Source organism: Talpa europaea (genome assembly GCF_964194135.1).
Source record: "Talpa europaea genome assembly, chromosome: 11".
Lineage (NCBI taxonomy): Eukaryota > Metazoa > Chordata > Mammalia > Eulipotyphla > Talpidae > Talpa > Talpa europaea.
In genome coordinates this window covers 94,966,742-94,985,817 of record NC_140078.1, presented here as the reverse complement: position 1 = coordinate 94,985,817, position 19,076 = coordinate 94,966,742, and the positions used below count along the sequence as shown (strand labels likewise).

General features: G+C 58.8%; 1 protein-coding gene across 1 annotated transcript; it reads left to right on the top strand.

The window, feature by feature from the left end:
- Positions 1-5,901: 5,901 nt before the first annotated feature.
- KLF15 (KLF transcription factor 15) lies at positions 5,902-13,769 on the top strand (the record flags this gene model as incomplete). Its single annotated transcript, XM_084248107.1, has 2 exons — positions 5,902-6,989; positions 13,601-13,769. Exons 1-2 carry the CDS (start codon positions 5,911-5,913, stop codon positions 13,767-13,769), a joined length of 1,248 nt encoding a protein of 415 aa, XP_084104233.1. The 5' UTR covers positions 5,902-5,910.
- Between the last annotated feature and the right edge of the window lie 5,307 nt (positions 13,770-19,076).

Below are 19,076 nucleotides of genomic sequence, written 5' to 3'. Positions count from 1 at the left end.
TCATTTTCAGGGCCCTGCGTGCCCTTCCATAGGAGAACCTGGATGCTTTCTCTCCTACCCCCAACGGGACCTAAACCCCTGTTTCCTTTATAAAAATGGCGAATGCCATGTGTTCTGCCCCACTTTGGCAAGAGCAGCCTTGAGGGGTTGGACAGTGTGCAGAAAAGCCGCATCACATCCTCGTCTACACCACAAACTCCTTACACTCCTGGGTTTGGCTTCCAGTGGCAGCAGGAGCTGCATCCCTGACCCTGACGGGTGCACAGGGAATGCCCCAAGTCCCACCAGGACCTAGGGGAGAGCGCAGCCACCCTAGTAGGAGCCCAGGCCCACCCATAACATTCCAGAAAGCCTAGACAGGTCATCCAGCAGCCTCCTGGGAGAGGAGCAGGGGAAACCTCTCCACCTCTGGGTCTGGAGGGGAAGCTCCAGAGGTGAGCTCTGCCCACACATCCCTGGGCGGTCTGGAGGGTCCAGAAGACAAGCAGGCGTGGGCTGGCTCACCCACTTCTCTCTTTAACAGTTGGGTGAACTGGGAAGGACCCGCCGCCTTTCAGAGTCATTTCTTCATCTGCAACACGCTTGGCCGAGGATCTCGCAGGAGTGTGGGTTAGAGGGCTCGCAGGCTCGCGGGCACGCTCGGCTCACGTGCTTCTCTTGGGCAAGTCACTCTCGCCTGCTCGCCCTCCCTGTAAGCCCAGCTCGGACGCGGCCTGGGCTCGCTGCCGACGAGGCAATCTGTGAACCGCCCTGGTCAACTGCTGAGCACCGCTGGGTCTCCAGGAAGGGGCTCCCGGCGGCGGGGTCACTGCTCCGGGGCAGCGGGCAGCGGGCCTCGGGCGCCCGGGGAGGCCGGGGCAGCGCGGCGAGCGCGCCCTTCCCGGGCGGGGAGCTGTGATGGCTCAGCGGAAAGCCCGTACCGTATTTCTCCTACAACACGCTCCCCCGCCAAGTCCCCGCCTTTACTGGCGCCCAATCCGAGACCCAGCGACCCATCTGGGTCTGGAGGTGCTGGGTGGGCCGAGCTCGCCAGGCCGACCCCACGGCGCCCGCCCCGGGTGCCCCACACTTTCAGGAGACGGCAGGGCTTTGCTTGTTCCCCGAGGCGCGTCTCGCGCTGTCCCCGGGGAACCGAGGCTTGGCAGCAGCCCCCCGCGGACGCCCCGAGTCCACCGTGAAGGGAGGACCCCGGAGGTGGCCAGGAGCCAGGGGCCCAGCGGCCGGCGAAGCGCGGGACCCCCGCGGGGCCGGGGCTGCAGAATCTGCCGTGCGCGGCTCGCCGGCGGCCGGCGGCCGGCGGGGCCCGGGGCGGGGCGGGGCCGGGGGCGGGGCCGGGGCGGGGCGGGGCCCGTGACGCGCGGCGCGGGCCAATGGGGCGCGCGCCCCGGGCCGAGCCTCCTGCGAGCCTTCGCGGCGCCCGGGACGTCACGTGAGCCGGGAGTGAGCTCCGAGGCGCCGCCGCGGGCCGGACTCCGCCGCAGCGACCCGCGGGCCAGCGGGCGAGCGAGCGCAGGAGCCGCGGCTCGCCCCGCGGCCGCCGCCGCCGGACCCGGACCCGGAGCGAGGCTGCCGGCCCAGCCCGCTGGGCCTCGGGACCCCGGGCCCGGCCGCCAGCCGGGCGCGCGCCGGACTCAGGTGGGAGCGCGCGGCGGGCCGGCGGGGGACGGGCCGGGCGCCCCGGGAACCGGCCGGGGCTCGGGGCGGCGCGGGAGGCGCGGGCCTGCGGCGGGGCCGGGCGCCCGAGCCGCTGCCCCGCTCCGCGCGAGCGTCCGCGGACGTGTCCGAGCCGCAGGGCGAGCCCCGCGCGAGTCGGGGGCGCCGGGGGCCGCACCCCGTCCGCGGGCGCTTCGCTCGGCGGCGCTGCCCCGGCCCGGCCCGGCCCGCGTGTGGGCGCGCGCCCCCGGCCCGGCGTCCCATATGGCGGGGCCTGGCCGCAGGAGCGCACGGCGGGCGCGCCGGCCCGCCCGGGGCCGGGGAGGTGGGGCGCGCCGGGGCCGCGGCGGGGGTTCCGGGCGGTCCCCGCGGCCGGCCTGCGGGAGGGGGCGAGGGCGAGGGGCTGGCGCCCGGCGGGCAGCGCGCCAGGGTCCGAGTGGGGCTGAGCGGGTGCCCCAAGCGCTCCTTTCCCACGCGCGCCCCCACGCGCGCGGGGCCCCGCCGTGTCCACGCGCTGGCGCGCTGCGGGCGCCTCCCGCACGGCCACCCCGGCCCCGCGCCCCGCGCGCGCCCCGCGCCCCCCGAGCCCGCGCCCCGCGCCCCGCGCGCGCACAGCCCCACGGCGGGACTCAGCCCCTCGCACACGCCGCAGCTTCCCACGCGCGCGGAACTCCTCCTGCCACACTGTCGCGCTCCCTCTCCCCGGACCTCAGCCAAGTGACGCCGGGGAGGGGGCGGCATCGCGAGCAGAGAGGCCCCCCGCCCCCCACGGCCACGGGATCCCCTGCCCTCCCCACCCTGGCGTCCCCTGTGGAGTCTCCACCCGCCCCCCAGCCTGGAAGCTACGAGGGACAGTGTCTCCTTCAGTGCCCCGGGGTGGCAACGCGGCTCCAAGCCGGCGTCCCTCAGGCCCCTCCCCGCCGGGCCGGCCGCTCGCGGGACACCCCGCGCCCGCAGGTGCGAGCGAGCGCGGCCGGGCGGGCCGGGCCGGGGGCCTGCGGGCCGCGCGGGGAGCCGGGACTCTTATTTTGAAAGGCGGCCCCCGCCCGCCGCCCCCGTGATTTGCGCGCTGACCCAATGGCGAGCCCTTGGCCGGCGCCCGGCTTGTTATCAATTACATGTTGTTCCTGCAGCGCTGTGTCCCCGGGAGGATAAACAGCAGGCCCGGCCGGCGGGGAGGGGGCGGGGCCGCGCCGGGGCCGGTGCCCGGAACAGCGCGTCCCTCCCCCTGCGCCCTGCGCGCAGCCTGCGCCTCCGGCCGTGCCACGTGCGGCTGTGTTTCAGGGGCCCCGCCGGCCCGCTCTCCTACCTCGGTACCCCGAGCTAACCCGGCCCCCCTCTGGGCGCTCAGCTTCCAGCCCGGGCCACTTACCCCCGCACCCTCCCTCCCGGCGCTGAGAGCTGCTGCTGACCGGGCTGGGCTGCCCGGGTTCTCGTTCCCCCTGCCAGGACCCCAGAGCATCTTGCTCACTCCATCAGCAAATTCTGGGCCCCTGTTTTATGCTAAGGGATAGGGTGATGGACAGCATAGTCAGAACAGCTTGTATTCTGGTGGGGAGGTAGGCAGAAAGAAAATAAAGTACCCAAGTAAATAACCAAGATAATTTCCTCAAATGGTGATAGGGGGTGATTTCTGAGCTGAGGTCTAGTGAGACCCTCCCTCCCACAGGAGTGTTGAGGGAGGAACCCAAGGAGAGGGAATAGCCAGGGCAGTGAGGCCTGTGAAGTGGGAGAGCTTGCCACACCGCCGTGGGGAGTGGAGCAGGTGGAGGTGAGGTCTGGCAGAGATGGGCAGGCCCAGGGCCTGGGCTGCTGGGAGGAGACTGGGCTGCGTTTCCTGAGGACACCCTTGGAGGTTTACTCCCACCCCACCCTTCTGTGTCTATTTCCCCTGCTAGTGTTTTTATCATCTCAGTTGGTATCTCTAAAAAGTAAGGCATTCTTTAAATAGAATGTACCAACCACCATGGCATTATCACATTTACAAACATTAGCAGTAATTCCTTAGTCTCATGGAACAGTCTATGGGTAATCACACTGGGGTCAAGGGTGAAGCAGGTAGGGATATGGCCCCTTCTGCCCCTCGCCCACCAGTCCTGGGGAGTCCCCGGGTTCCAGGAAGGCTAGAGTCCCTCTGGTTCCTTAGCATCACAGCAAAGGGTCAGAAAACCCACCATTTGGAGGTCATCCAAATGGCTGGTACTGATGTGCTTGCGAGCCAGCTCCTCTAGTAAGTGCCCTACAGGTATTAGCTCATTGGACCCTTATAACAACCTGGGAACTAGGCACTGTTGGCAGCATCCCCTGAACAGACCAAGACACGACACAGAGAGGTTGTGCCACCTGCCCATGGCTGTCCAGTGAGGAGTTGCAGACACAGGACGACAGCCCCTGCGCTGAGAGTAGACAGTGGATTAGGGGCGGTCTGAGCTTGCTCTCCAGCCTCACTAACCTTGGCGTTATCTGGTACCTTCATTCCTTGTCAACACTTGATTTGGTGCATAGTGTGTATTTTAAAACTCCCAGTTTAAAATCCTTAGCCGAGTGTTGAAAACCCAAAGCCTGATGTCTTCCTTGCTGAGGGGGGTGCAGGCCTGACCAGGGCATCCACCTTGCCTTAGTTTCCCAGAGCTCTGTGGGGCTTTCCAGATGAGTGGGGAGCAGAGGTCAAGGGTCCTGGTCTATCTCAGCAGAAGAGAGGCTTAGAGGTCATTGAGGCCATTGATGGGGAAGTTGAGATTTGGGGAGAGTAAGGACTTGCCCAAGGCCACAGCTGATGATGAGTCTGGCCCTGGAGGGCTCTGTGGTGGTCTGCCTGTTGACCCTTCAGCAGTGCTGGGCGCCAGCCCCTGGCGTGGTCCTTGAGACTGGGGGTGGGTGCAGAGGTGATGTCAGGCCGCAGAGACTCTGGCTTCACATGCAGAACATTCTGCTTCCCAGCCTCAATAAACACCCAGCCATGGTCACTGGTTAGGGACAAAGGTCCATAGAGGTGGCCCTGTCATAGCTGGACACTGTTGACTCGCCTTGGACACTGTACCTAGCAAGGCCTTCAGAGGACACAGCTTTCTCCTCTGCTCTGTGTTGACACCCTCTGAGCCCCTCCTGGGTACCAGCTGCCACACTGGGAGCCGGGGGTCCAGCAGAGACCCAAAAGCCCAGCCTGCCCTTATGGAGCACCAGGCCTCATGGGGACATAGGAATTAGCAGAGACTTCCCAAGGTGGTGAGTGCTCCCCGCTGGGAAAGCTGCAGCCCCGATGTGGTGGGCAAGAGACTCTCGTCTCCAGGCCCCCTAAGCTGTCGTGATGTCCAGTGAGGTGGACATCAATGCAAGGGCCCCAGGCTCTGCCTGCCCTGGTGGGAAAGTCTCCGTCAAGTGTTTGGGCACAGTTGAGAGTGCTTTACACAGACTGTCCCCACCGCTCCCATTTCACAGATGAGGCGGCTGAGTCTGGGGGGCCTGGGAACCGGCATGATGAACTGCCCGCCTTCCTGGGGAAACAGCCTGTGAGGGCATGTGCATAGGAATCTTTCATTTTTTTACCACAAACTAGTCTTGCCAGATTAAAGTACATCTGCCCAGTTAAATTTCAAAACAACTTTTAACATAAGCACATCCCATCCGATATTCCAGACATTCTCATATTAAAAGTTCTTTTTAAAATCTGAAATTTGAATTTAACCCGGTGATGTGTATTTTGATTTGCTCAATCTGGCAACCCTATCCAAACCCTAACAACACGGGGGTCAGAGGGCAAATGGCCTTCCTCCACCCTCCCCCCTCCTCCAGTGACTCAACTGGAATGGAGCTGAGGCCAGGTGTCCTCAAGAATGAGCAACTCCAACGAACTGGGTGAGGTTCCCCAACCGTGGTCATTCTGGGGTGCAGCGAGCTTCTTCACCTGCACACTTTCTTGCTCACACCCACTTATACTCAGTCACTCAGAGGTCCAAGTGTATTCTTGCCTAGAATCTTTCTGGAAAATCTGTTTGAAACCAAAAGTGTCCTGGGTTGTGCAACAGGCTTGGAGAGGGCTCTTTTGCAAACAGGTGGTGCAATTTCAGAGAACGCTCTTGCAGGCAGAGTTCTCCCAAGGGACGAGATGGAGGCAGGATCCAGGCACTTGTCTCTGGGAGGCTGTGGGCAGGCGGTGGAGGAGGGCGCAGGCCCGCGAGGTGGCAGGTGAGTGCGCTATCCTCATGACCAGGCCTTCCTGTTCCTTTCCGCAGCCGCCACCGGCACGGCCAGGCCAGCATGGTGGACCACTTGCTTCCAGTGGACGAGAGCTTCTCGTCACCGAAATGCCCGGTTGGCTATCTGGCCGAGAGGCTGGCTGGCGGGCGGGCCTACCACATGCTGCCCTCCCCCCTCTCTGAGGATGATAGCGATTCCTCCAGCCTGTGCTCCTGCGCCAGCCCTGACTCGCAAGCCCTCTGCTCCTGCTACAGCAGTGGTCCGGGGGCCGAGGGCCAGGACAGCATCTTGGATTTCCTACTGTCCCAGGCCACGCTGGGCAATGGTGGCGGTGGTGGCAGCATCGGGGCCAGCAGTGGCCCCATGGCTTGGGGGCCCTGGCGGAGGGCACCGGCTCCTGTGAAGGGGGAACATTTTTGCTTCCCCGAGTTTCCTGTGGGCGACCCCGATGATGTCCCAAGACCCTTTCAGCCCACCCTGGAGGAGATTGAAGAGTTTCTGGAGGAGAACATGGAACCGGGGGTTAAGAAGGCCCCAGAGAGCAACATCAAGGACTTGGAGGCCTGTAGCCAGCTCTCGACTGGGCCACACCGGAGCCACCTCCTTCCCGGTTCCGGCGGAAGGGAGCGCTGTGCCCCCCCTCCAGGCAGCACCAGCGCAGGCAGCAGCCAGGGCCCAGGTGGGGGGCCCGCACCCGACGGCCCCATCCCTGTGCTGCTGCAGATCCAGCCCGTGCAGGTGAAGCAGGAATCCAGCACAGAGCCCCCATCCCCTGGCCAGGCCCCGGAGAGCATCAAGGTGGCCCAGCTCCTGGTCAATATCCAGGGGCAGACCTTTGCCCTCGTGCCTCAGGTGGTGCCCTCCTCCAGCCTGAACCTGCCTTCCAAGTTTGTGCGCATCGCCCCTGTGCCTATTGCTGCCAAGCCTATTGGGTCAGGACCCCTGGGACCCGGGCCTGCTGGCCTCCTCATGGGCCAGAAGTTCCCCAAGAACCCAGCAGCAGAACTCATCAAAATGCACAAATGTACTTTTCCCGGCTGCAGCAAGATGTACACCAAGAGCAGCCACCTCAAGGCCCACCTGCGCCGGCACACGGGCGAGAAGCCCTTTGCCTGCACTTGGCCGGGCTGCGGCTGGAGGTCAGTATGGGGGTGGCAGGCCGGGTGGTGAGCGAGGCCCACTTGTCTCTGCTCCCCTGGGTGTGTGGCCCTGGCAGTGTTCTCCACCATTAGATAAGGCTGATTATGAAGGGGAGAGGGGTCTGCCAGGGGTCAGGGCCAGAGCTAGCACGGCTGCCCAGAAGTTTCTTTGTCCCTCCTGTTCACTAAAGCCGGAAACCAGCCAGTCTCCAGTTTCATAATGACCAGGTAAGGCTTGCTGCGGCTTGCGCTGTGGGCTGGACCACAGCAGAGGAATCCTTGTTCCTACAGTTCCTACAGGTTACAGTAGTAACCAGAACAGGTAGCTAAGAGCAGCGGTGCATGGGCTGAGACTGTCCGCAGCTCCCTCTGCACCTCACAGCACCCCACAGTACTACCCTCACTCCATCCTGTAGCTGAGCAGACTGAGGCTCGGACCTGCCTAGTCCCTGGCCCAAGGTCACAATACTTTGCAAGTGGGATTTGAACCCAGCGGGGGTGCATCAGAGAAGTCACTCCTGAAAGGCTGCTTCCCCAACCGGAGGGACCAGCTCCATCTGCAGAAGTTCTTGGGCCCATGGGCTGGGCCTGCCTCATGCTCCCGCTGGGGCCATGGAGGTGTGTTTGGGAAGCCAGAAAGGCCAGTGGAGAGAGAGGGCCAAGCTGGGGATCTCGACTGAAGGTGGAGGAATTCTCCCAGATGCTCTGCTCTGTGTGGCACGGCGGGGAACACTTTTCAAAGTGCAGGGGCCTCGTCTGGGTTATCCGGCCGAGGGCAGTACAGCTGGATGGATCACTGAGGCGCACTCTCCCCTGGACACCCCCTCGCTGTCTACAGGAGGGCATGTCTGTCCACCTTTGAAGCGCAGGCAGTAGGCCAGAAGCTCGAATGCTCGGGACCACCTCATCTACACTCTCCCCAATTTGGGGTGCCTATCTGCAGGAATCTCCAGCCTGCCCAGGGGGTGGTGTGTGCTAACAGCAAGTTCTGGGTTCTGCTGCGTGTGTATGTGAGAGAGCACTATGGCGTGCTTGTCTGCACTGCATATAGAGCTGACCTTGCACACGCGAGTGGAGCTGTGTGAGTGTGTGATTTGTGTGTCTCTGTGCCACAGGACCATCATGTTGGTGTGCATATGTCTCAAGTTTGCCTGAGCACCTTGTGCGTGTATGTGTGTGCATCTGTGTGGGGGTGGCATTCTGGGGAGCAGTCTGCAGCCCTGGTTTTTTTGACCAGACTCTTGTTCTGAGAGCTCGTTATCCTGACCTCCTGCGCTTCGGCTTAGGCTGGAGTGTTAGATGTGATTCTGGTGGCCACTTTCCACATAGTGCCGAGCAGGCCGGGGAGGGGCTTTGGACGCAGCACACTAGCCCCTCAGCTGAGTGTGGCAGTAGCAGTGTCACTGCCTCTGAGCCTCATGCCACCCACCGAGTGGGCCCTAGTGACCCTAGTGGCCCTAGCTGTCCTTGTCAGGCAGCCTGTGAGGCCTGCCACCCCTTCTCATTAGCCACATTGTTACTCTCATGCAAGGCCAAAGTATGAGAAGGCTGCTCAAAGGTATTCTGCCTCCACATGGTGGTACCCCATTTGGGAGCTACCCCCAGGCTCCCAGGGACTCTTCTTAGAGGCATTCTCCTCCTGGTGGGGAGCAGGGCTGTGGAGAGACTGGCAACCCTCTTGGCTGAGCTCTGTCCTGGTGTTCTCTGGCATGGCTGATCCCTGGTGAGCAGGCTCTCCAGTGGAGAGAGGCTGGTGGGCAGGCAGGGAGGTGTGGCCAAGGTTGCCCGCTCAGCCTACACCCCTGGGAGGAGGCGCCTGCTTTCTTCTGAGCTATCCCAGAGTGTAGACAGGACTTGACCTAGAGGGTGTTACAGCAGCCTCTGGAGGCAGCAAGCTCCCTAGGGCAGGAGGTATGATAGCAAGTGAGATCTGTAGAGGGAATTCAGCTTTGCTACTGAGCCCTGGCATTAGTCTTGCCCAAGACCCACTTGGCAGAGGAAGACAGGGAGGGTGCCTGACATGGTGAGCTCCCGATGGAAGGCACAGCAAAGGCATGGGGGTTGGGGGCACCCACCTTTCAGGAGCCCTGTTCTCTCGAGGATGCTGAGTCTGTGGTTGGGCCTCAGGGATTCCTGAACCCCTAGGGATATAGGCCAGACACACCTTTCTCTTCAGCCAGGGGAGAGGATTATCAGAATTAGACTGGAGACAGACCTGGCTATGGGGCAGCTTGTGGTGGTGAGGCTGCCGGTGGTGAGATGTCACATTTACTGTCCACTTAACTCTTTGTGTGGCCCCATTCTAAGGTTCTCAGGGCTGGAATCTCCTTCACCAGCCCTCACACTTGCTGGCATGTCTCCAGCCATGGGGAGCTCATCCTCCCCCAGGCTACTCTGCCCTGGGGGTGCTCAGGTGCACTTACATTCCTGCCCAGTCTGTGCCACAGTTGTGGCCATAGGCCTGCGTGATGTGCTTGCGGACCTCCCCGTGGCTGTGCAGTGTCCCTTTGGTGGGTCTGGGGCCCTGTCTATGGCCCCTGGGTCCAGTGCTGTCCCCCACTCTGGCAGCTCTAGTTAACCTTACAATGATCCTGACTTTGTTCTTCACCTGTCGTGTGCCTTGGCTCATCACAACAGCCCCAATCCACATTTTACAGAGGGGGAGATTGAGACCCAGAAAGATCGTCACATGCCCATGGACAGAGAGAGTGACGTGGTTCTGGATACACCCCCATGTGGGTGCCTGGTCTGCCTTCACCCATCAGCAGTTTTCACCTGGAGAAGCCAGCTGCCATGCCTGGCCTTTTCTCGCCCTCCCTCCCTCTGTACCTGCTGTCAGAGCTGGGCTGGCCTCCTCCTGGCCCACCCGGCTGTCTGCTCTTTCCAGCTTTATGATCGGGGCTAGGGAAAAATTGCTGACACCCCCAACAGTGACGATAACAAAAACTCCTACTGTGCACCAGACACTGCTTTTATCATTCCAAATAAGTCTACCAGGGAGGCATCAGTATGTTGTCCCCACTTTACCGGGAGGCACCGAACAGCTGAGCCAGCTCTCCATGGTCACACAGCTAGTTAATGGGAGAGCTGGGAATTCAACCCAGGCTTCCCCCAGCCCCCACGCCCCACCGGGGGCCTCTCCTTACCCCTCTCTGCTCACCTCCATGATGGGAGGACCTCCACCTCTACCTGCAGCTGGGCCCTGCTCTTCGGGGTTACCTCTCACCTGCCTGCCTGCCTCTGTAGGGAACTCACCACTCCCAAGACCGCCTCTCTTCTTCCTGGTGAGCCATTTGCTCGTCCTCCCACTGGGTTGGTACTGGCCCTGGCGCTGTGTCCTGTGCTCAGAGGACAAGTCAGCCCCACCCTGTGCACCTTTGTGTAATGAACGGTGTGTTCCCCCCACCCCCTGCCCAACAAGGTCCTCACTTGCCCTGGTACCCAACCCCCACTTCCTTCTGCCTTTGGTGCTGAACTCTGTATTCCCTGTCCCTTCCCCTCCTGTGACGTGGCTTGGGCACCCTTGAAACCAGACTTGCCCTACTCCGATGTAAGTGTCTGGGAAGTGGCTGTTTGCCTGCCTTCCTAGAAGTTTCCTTGCTTCACCCGCAGACACAGGCCTTCTTTGTTCCCTGCAGTAGAACGTCCTGTTCCGGAATGGCCAAGCCATTCTATCCGGAATCCCCTCCTGCCACAGCTAATATGAATCTTAGCAACTTTCAGCAGCCCCGGGTGGCAGGTACTGTTGTCAACCACAGGAGACACAGGAGGCTCATAAGAAGGGCTTGCAGGCCTCAGGCCGCAGAGCCAGTGGGAGGCAGGGACAGGATGTCACCTCGTGGTTCAGCCACCAGCCTGCTCTCTTGACCCCTGCATCATGGCTGGGGTGACTCTATTCCTAGCGTAGGCAGGGCCCCCACATATGGCTGGGCAGGTTGTGCATGGCTTGGCTCTAGGGAATGCCATTCCCACCGCCATTTTTGGGACTTGAGCGCTTGCGAGAATGGCTTTCTGGCTTATGGTTTTCTTGACCAAAGGTGCTGTGTGTGCTGATGTTAGGGGTTATCAGATAGTCCCTGGCCCCCATGTTTCCTGTTCCTGCACCTCAGCAGCATGAATCACAGTCGTGACCCACGTGCCCCAGGACCTCGCCCGGGACAGGCCTGTGCACAGCTCCTTGAGGTCTAAGCTCACAATGTTGGACAAATGCCACATGCAACGCTCTGCTCTGAACACTCCTTGCCTTTTGCAGCCCTCACAGCTCTCGGAGGTGGATCTGTCATTCCGCCCATCTCCAAGTGGGGAAATTGAAGGTCAGAGCCGGCTGCTTACCCAGGCAGCGTGGTCAGTAAGTGGGGGAGTCTCTGCCCTCAGAGGCTGCATCTGGGCCATTTGGCCCCCTCCTGGTAGCCTCTGGGTTTCCCTGCTGGCTGCTCTTGGGAGAGTGTGGATAAAGATGTGAGGCAGGCGTGGTGCCCTCAGAAGCTCACAGGACCCTGTGGTGATGGGGAGGGGTTTGGAGCAGGGGGACAGCTTGTTCTCAGGCCTGGCTTTCCCTCAGCGGCCTCTCCTCGGGGTGTCCCCACAGAAGTGGGCTGCCGTTTTCCCGTGTCACTGCCTTTGGCCTCTGAGTCAAGTCCTAGAAGGCAGGCAGGAATCCCAAGGTCTTCATTGCCTGAGGGAGAAAATGAGACCAGGATGCTGCTGTGTTTGTTCAGGACCTTGAGGGGCTTCTGGTGAAGTGGGCATCCAAGCAGCTCCTGCTGTCCCTCGCCCATGTGATCTGGTCAGCCTCTGGGTCTCTGTCCTCTTGCTGTGTTCTTATGGGAAACCTTGGGTATGGCTGGTGGCATTGTTTCTGCCCTCTGCCCTTCACAAGCCTGTCCGAGGGGGGCAGATGACTGGTTGGGGTGCACACATGTGAACTCAGATTGCCAGGGTACACTGCTGACACTTCCTCACTGGCAGGGGGCTCGCGTGACACACCTCCCAGCCAGGCTTCATGCAGGAGGTAGGCCCTTTGTGGCCCCCAGGGAGGCGGGGCACAGCAGGGAGCTGTGTGGAAGCCCTTTTTCTGGCCTTGGCTGCTCTGTCCTGGTGATCCTGGATCAGGCCCTCATCACTCTGAGTCTCAGTTTCAACATCTGGTAAATGGGGCACTTGGGCCGCCCATCCTTTATCCTGCAGATACACTGAGGAAATTGACCTGTGATAGCCCCACGTGGTGTTCTAGGATGTGGGTGGAGCGCTGGCCCCTGAGCGCAGGGCCCCAGGTACTGGAGGTGGCCAGCCAGGCTGGGGTGCCGGTCCTCCGTACCCACAGGCTGACTTCCCTCGGGGGCCCAGGTCCTCCTTCCTGCCACCACCAGAGCCCTCACCCCTGGGATAGTTCTGCTCCACGCCAGGCTGTGAGATCAAGGGCTCCACCCCCAGGGTCAGCCCCTAAACATCAGCTGTTCTAAGGCGCCACCTAACCCACCTTTCACTGTGCGGTGCCAGCTCCAGGAGTGAGGAAGTTGGGCCTGTGTGCGTGTACACACATGTCAATGCGTACCACGTGGATATGTGTGTCAACATGTGCCCACGTACATGCAATTGTATGTGTGCACGTCGTCATGTGTATGCACGGTGTGCATCTGGGCACATGAATGTGTGTTCGTGCGCGTGCAGCTTCCCATGTATGACGTGTGCATGTGCACGTGTGTGTGCAAGCAGTGGGTCTTGAGGGGACAGCACTTTGCCCTCCTTTGGGGGTTTGCTATGTCATCCTTTCACTTAAACACACGTACTGGGCACCAGGCACAGGGCTGGCCACAGGGGAGACCACAGGGAACCAGATAAAAAGTGGGGTGTGGGGTCTCATGGCCGAGACCAGGGTCCTGGGATGCGGAGAGCAACAAATCGCTGGCGTCTTGATGGCAGCCTGAGCCTGGACCCCCTTGGGTCTTAACTCTCCCATTAGCAGCTGCCGCCTCCCTGTGGCTTCTGGACTGCAGGAGAGTTATTCCGCACCCAGCCAGGGAGGGAGGTGTCGGGGGAACCATCTAGATCCTGGAAGTACCGGCCAGGGTGCATTTCTGTTTGGGGACATCTTAGGGATCTCAGCTATCAGGAAAGCAGGGTGCAAGTGTAGGGTGAGCCTCAAACCTGCTGTGTGGGAGCAAGAGCCAGGAGCTGGGCTTCCCTGCAGTGCTGGGGAAAGACACATCCCCTGGAGGGCAGTTCCCCCACATCCCCACCTCCCCTGCGGGGGGCTTCCCCTGCAGGGCCCCCTGCAAAGTCCCAAGGTCTGGCCTAAGGGGAGAGCCCCTCCCTTGGGCCTACAGGGGACTGTGGAAGGAGTTCCCCAGCTCATGGGCTTGAGGGCGGGTGGGAACACCTAGCAGCCACTGACTTGGGTCCAGAAGCAGAGAGGCCCCGGGGGGAACGAGCCTCTGGGGTGCAGTTCTTGCCATCCCAGAGGGTGTCCGGGCAGGGGGCGGGCTGGGGACAGTGCGTCCTGTCACCTGGGGTCTGAGCTGCGCGCGGCGCCCGCCCAGGCCCTGCCGAGCCCCAGCCCAGTGGCCGCCCCGTGGGGTGCGGGCCTCGCTGACCGCCGCCCTGTCCCGCAGGTTCTCCCGCTCGGACGAGCTGTCCCGGCACCGGCGCTCGCACTCGGGCGTGAAGCCGTACCAGTGCCCGGTGTGCGAGAAGAAGTTCGCGCGGAGCGACCACCTCTCCAAGCACATCAAGGTGCACCGCTTCCCGCGGAGCAGCCGCTCGGTGCGCGCCGTGAACTAAGCCTTCAGCCCGGCCCCCGCCCAGCCACCCCTTATTTTGTAGCAATAATTTATTTGCCTTCTTCAGAGGAACGCCACAATGTTACCAACCCACCTTCTGAAGCCCGGGAGGCACAGAAGAGGGGGGCTGGCCTGGGAGGCGTGAACCCAGAGCCACCCCCCCAACTTGCCGCCTCTCCTGGGACTTAGCGCCGCACCCAAGTCCCTGGGGGCTGGGTCCCCAGGGTCCCGGGCTGGAGGTCGGCCCTCTGGTGCCTTCTGTCTCCGTGCCTTCCCTGGCCTCTGCTGCCGTGCCGCTGGGGGCCTAGCCCTTCTCCCGCTGGGCACTCTGCCTGGGCCAAGGCCAGCACTTTACTGCTTGGGAAGAAGAAATGTGGAGTTTTGGAATGTCACTTCCCACAGGGAACCATGCCAGGGAGGAGGAAGTAGGCCGAAAGTCCAGGGCTGCACTGTGGTGTGGGGGGCTCTGCTCAGCTGAGCGCCCCAGCGGTGGGCAGGGCGGTGGGGATGGGGCAGTGCATGTGCTGTAGTTAAACGTGCAGAGCAGACAGATGCAGGCTCGCCCAGCACCTGCGCCCAGCATGGCTCACCCTCTCTCCCTGTTTCCAGACAAATCCAAACACCAGCCTCCAGGGTCACCTTCGGGAGGAGAGGGAAGCAGACTGCATTGTGTGTGGAAGAGCTAGATAGAAACTCCCCATCCTGATTTAGAAATGCATTCCTTATTTTGTCTAGAAATTAATATCAAATGAACTAGCTTGTTTTGACAGGTTTATTTCACATCCTATGAATGTATGTAAATAAAATGTACATAGGTACATCTACATAAAATATCTTTTAATAACATATCAACATTTGTGTACATTTGAAATTAAAAAATCTATGAAGCTGGTGTACATATGTTACAATTATGTATATTTTCTTTGGTCCTTCATAAAAATATATTTACTTTGCCAATAAAAAAGAAAAAAAAGAACTGAAGAGCTTCACGGCATTCATGTGCTGTCTTCCTCTGGAATGCCAGGAGATCGGGGTGATTCTGGGGGCTGAGTCTGGGGACTTTGGTTTGGTCCCAGGAGGACACAAAGGCCCCTATGGGGTCCAGCTGGGCATTTCCCCCACACAGCCCCACCTCCATGCTGGCTGTGGGGCTACTGCTTATTCTAATTTCTGGGAGGGCACGGAGCCCCTTCTCCTCTCCATAAACCCAAGTCCAGCCCCCCTTCTCAAGCGTCAGTTCTGGAAGTCACTGCAGGCCAGGGCAGTCCCTCAGGGGCCACTGCTGCTCTGATGTACTGTTTGAAACTTTCGCTTGGTGCTCATTCCCAATGTGTGGTTCACCCAGCAACTATTGTGCACCTACTGTATGCACTGTGTTCTGGTTGGGCCGGTCGTTTCTCCTCTTAGATTCCCCTAGGAAATCTCCCACGTGCAGGGTATCTCCCACGTGCAAGGTGATTATGGATGAATTAGGGGGGTCTTGTCCAGGCAGAGGGGAAATTCACAGAGGAGATGTCAATATATGAAGTTAAGCCACCTTCCTCCCCCTCCCAGATCCTCTGAGGAGACAAAACTCCCCTGACTCCTCAAAAGGATTGAGGTTTCTGTTGTGAGGTTGTACAGTGAGGCTTGGCCCATCCACATGTCCTGGGCAGGCTGGGAGGTTGGGGGTGTGGGGGTGGGCGGAGAACCAGGACAGGCCATGAGCTAGTCAGGGGCCTCACCAGGGTGGAAACTGCTGGCTGGACAGGGTCACGCCACAGCAAGAGGCCTGCCCTGGTGGTTTTGAACTCAATAAGTGAGAGGTGGGGACCTTCGAGGTGTGGTCCTCAGCCCAGGAGCCAGACGCCTCAAGTCCTGGGAAGTGTTCCTCAGTGACACCCGTAGAGATCTGGAGCCAGGTGGTAAAGCACCCATGGACTTCCAGCAGAGATGTTTCAGTAAGGGTGTGCATGCGTGTGTGCATGTGCATGTGTATGTGTGTGGGGGGGAGGTCATGCACCCCTGCAGATGGAGGCCATTATTCCTGCTCACTTGGGAGCCCCCTGCTGAGCCTCCGTCCTGTCCAGGGGGGTTGGCAGACTTGGAGCTTCCGTCTGTGCCCAGGATAGCACAGTGATCAGAGAATGGACATCCCATCCGACGGCCCCGGTCCTGGGGAAACAACTCGGCCTTGTCACCTCTGCCCTTTGCCCCTGACTGGATGTACCTTCTGTAGCCAAACATGCCCCAGGAAAGCCAGGCATTGATTTCCAGGCACGCTCATGTCGCCTTTCTTCATCCGTAAACAAGCCAGCATCCCAGATAAGGGACAGCAGGGGTCAGGACCGTCACCCTGGAGGAGTAGGCCTGCAGCATGGCCGCCCACAGGGCACCACTCAGCTCATCCCAGTATGTCCCTGGCAGCCTGCTCACTCAGAGCCCCCAGCCCTGGCCGGCCCGTCCAGTGCAGGCTGGGCTGGCCGTGTGTTGTCTGCATGGCCCTCTCAGTTTGGGCTTCCAGACTCCTCACCTGACAGGTGTGTTCATGCCCTTGCTACGCACCTGCCTGGGTGGGCAGCCCAGCCCAGGACTCTGCTTCCGGGAGGTGTTGACCAAGAGCGGGCCGGTGGGTGGGGGCCAGCTGAACCGGGGGATCAGGGCTGAAGGGTAATGAGGATGGGTTCTTGAGTCTCCTCCACCCTGTTGGGTGAATTTCTTACATCTCTGAATTTGGGCTTCTTTACCCTGCTGAGCCGATATGCAAGTCCCCAGGTGGCTACAGGATGGTGAATCATGAGGAGAGCATGAGTGTGACTTTGAGCAACGGCAGGGACTCGGGATGTGGGCCTGCCTCTGTGCCATCTGGAGAACTGGGGGTCCACCTTGGGGGACCCACATGAGCACTGAGAGTTCTACTGAGGCACCTCTGGGAGGCCCCATGCCACTGCCTTTTTCACCCTTTGTAACTCTGTGGCCGGAGGAGGGTTTGTCTTGGCCTGTGGGCTGAGAAAGCGGATGGAACTGGGAGTCGGTGTGTTAGTAGGGGAGGAGCTGGGGCAGTCACAGAGTAGAAACCAGGCCTGAAAGACATCCCTCCCAACACACACACACACGCACACACGCACACACACACACACGCACACATGCGCACGCACACACTCCCTGCTCACTCCCCAGGGCACACAGAAGGGAGTGAAGTAGCTTTTCCTGAGTCCTATGCTAGAATATGGTTAGGCTGCTATAACAAAGAAATCCCCCAACACAGTGGCTGTGGCTACAAGTACTGATGGAAGTTTCTTCCTCTCTGTTTAAACAGTCCAAAAACAAGTAGCTGGACTGCTGTGGTGGATCAAGTGTGGGGCACCCAGACTGCTCTCTTGTTGCCCTCCATGTCTCTCCAGGGTACAGAGCCAGCCAAGAAAGGCAGGCAAGAGGCCTATGCGCCCTCCACCCCTGCCAGGCTCTGGGTTTGCACAGTCCTTCATATTCACTTCCACATGGTCACAGGCCTCATGTACCACAAGGGAAGCTGGAAAACGTAGTCTTATCCCGGGAGTTTATGAGCACAGCTAAGATTTGGGGGTCCATTCCAGAAGAAGGAAGGCATGTGCTAGAGTTGAGTTTCTGCCATAAGCACATCTGTGGTGGGCTGGTGCCAGGCTATACTGTGCTCAGAGAGGGCCATCCACCGCCCCAGAACCTCCATACAGTGCTGGTATGTCATAATGGAGGCTGGTGGGCTCACTTGCATGGCCTTGCCAGTATTTGCAGATGGGTGTCACTGATAAGTATAGGGCCAATGGGCAGGCCTCCAGGGGCAGCAGATTATCCAAAGGGAAACCCTGCTGAACAGAGGAATTAAGATGCTTTGCTTGACAAGCCAAGGTTACAAAGGACAGAGTTTTGACTCTTACAGACAAAAGTAAATACAACAAAACCAAATCCACATAATGTCACCATTGTCTACTTCTGAATAGGCACAGTATCTATACAAGTATCATGGAGGCAAAGAGAACAGAAGCAGAAAGGCCCCAAGGCCAGGGCTTCTAGGAAACTGCAGCTTTCTTACATACCAGTTGGTTCAGAATAATAAGCCTGGTCATGGGTTGGGGAGGAAACTGGGCATATACATGTTGTCCTTCACAGCTTTGGGTAGGGAAAGGGGCTTAGACTGTCATATAAGATGATGGAACATGGACACAAGATCAGTCCTCCTGTGAGAAACAAGCTCTTACTTTGTTTGAGGGCAGGCAAAGATGGAAACTGAAGCTGTGAGACCTGTTAAAAAAAGACAACAGATCAAGAAAAATGGAGGCATGAGGTTACCTGATTTTAAACTATATTATAAAGCAACAGTAATTAAAACATGATATTGAAATAAAAATAGACACATGGATGAATGAAACAGAATTGAGGAGTCCAAAAATAAATCCATCCCTACATCAATACCTAATTTGTGACAAGTGAGGCATAACCACACAATGGAGCAGGGGAAGGTTTTCAACAAATGGTATGGGGAAACTGGGCAGTCACATGTAAAAGAATAAAACCAGCTCACTCTCCAACTCAAACTATACACAAAAATAAACTAAAACTGTATTAAAGACTTGAATGTAAGACCCGAAATCATTAAATACATAGAAGGAAATCTTGGTGATATACTCCATGATGTCAATGATATGGGTGTCTTTGGGGACCCAACCCCTCCAGCCGGGAAATGAAAGCAAATAAATATGTGGGGTTACAAACAATTAAAAAGCTTTTGCACAGTGAAAGAAAATTTCCAAATTAAAAAGAGAGTCTACTTAATGGAAGAAGATATTTGCCACCACACATTCTCTGAGGGGTTATTATTCAAGATATAGAAAGAACTTATCCAAATTAATATTAACTAACAATAATAATACCCAATTAAAAATGGGCAGATCCGAATAGACACTTTTCAAAAGAGATTTATGAACGGCCAACAGACATATGAAAAATGTCCATCGTCACTTCTTTTTAGGGAAATGCGATGAGATAACTTCTCACACTTGTGTGAAGGAGTTACACCACAAAGCCTGCTAACAGCAAGCATTGGCAAGGATGCGGAGAAAGAGGAACCTTATACAGTCTTGGTAGAGTGGTGTAGTCATTTTGGAAATGGACTTTCCTCAAAAAACTAAAAATAGAACTACCTTATGATCCAGTAATGTCACTTCTAGGTATTTTATCTGAAGAATATAAAATCATCAACTCAGAGAGTTATGAGCATCATCATGTTTATTGCATAATAGCTAAGTTGTGCCAGCACCTTAAGTGCCCACTGACAGACGACTGGATAAAG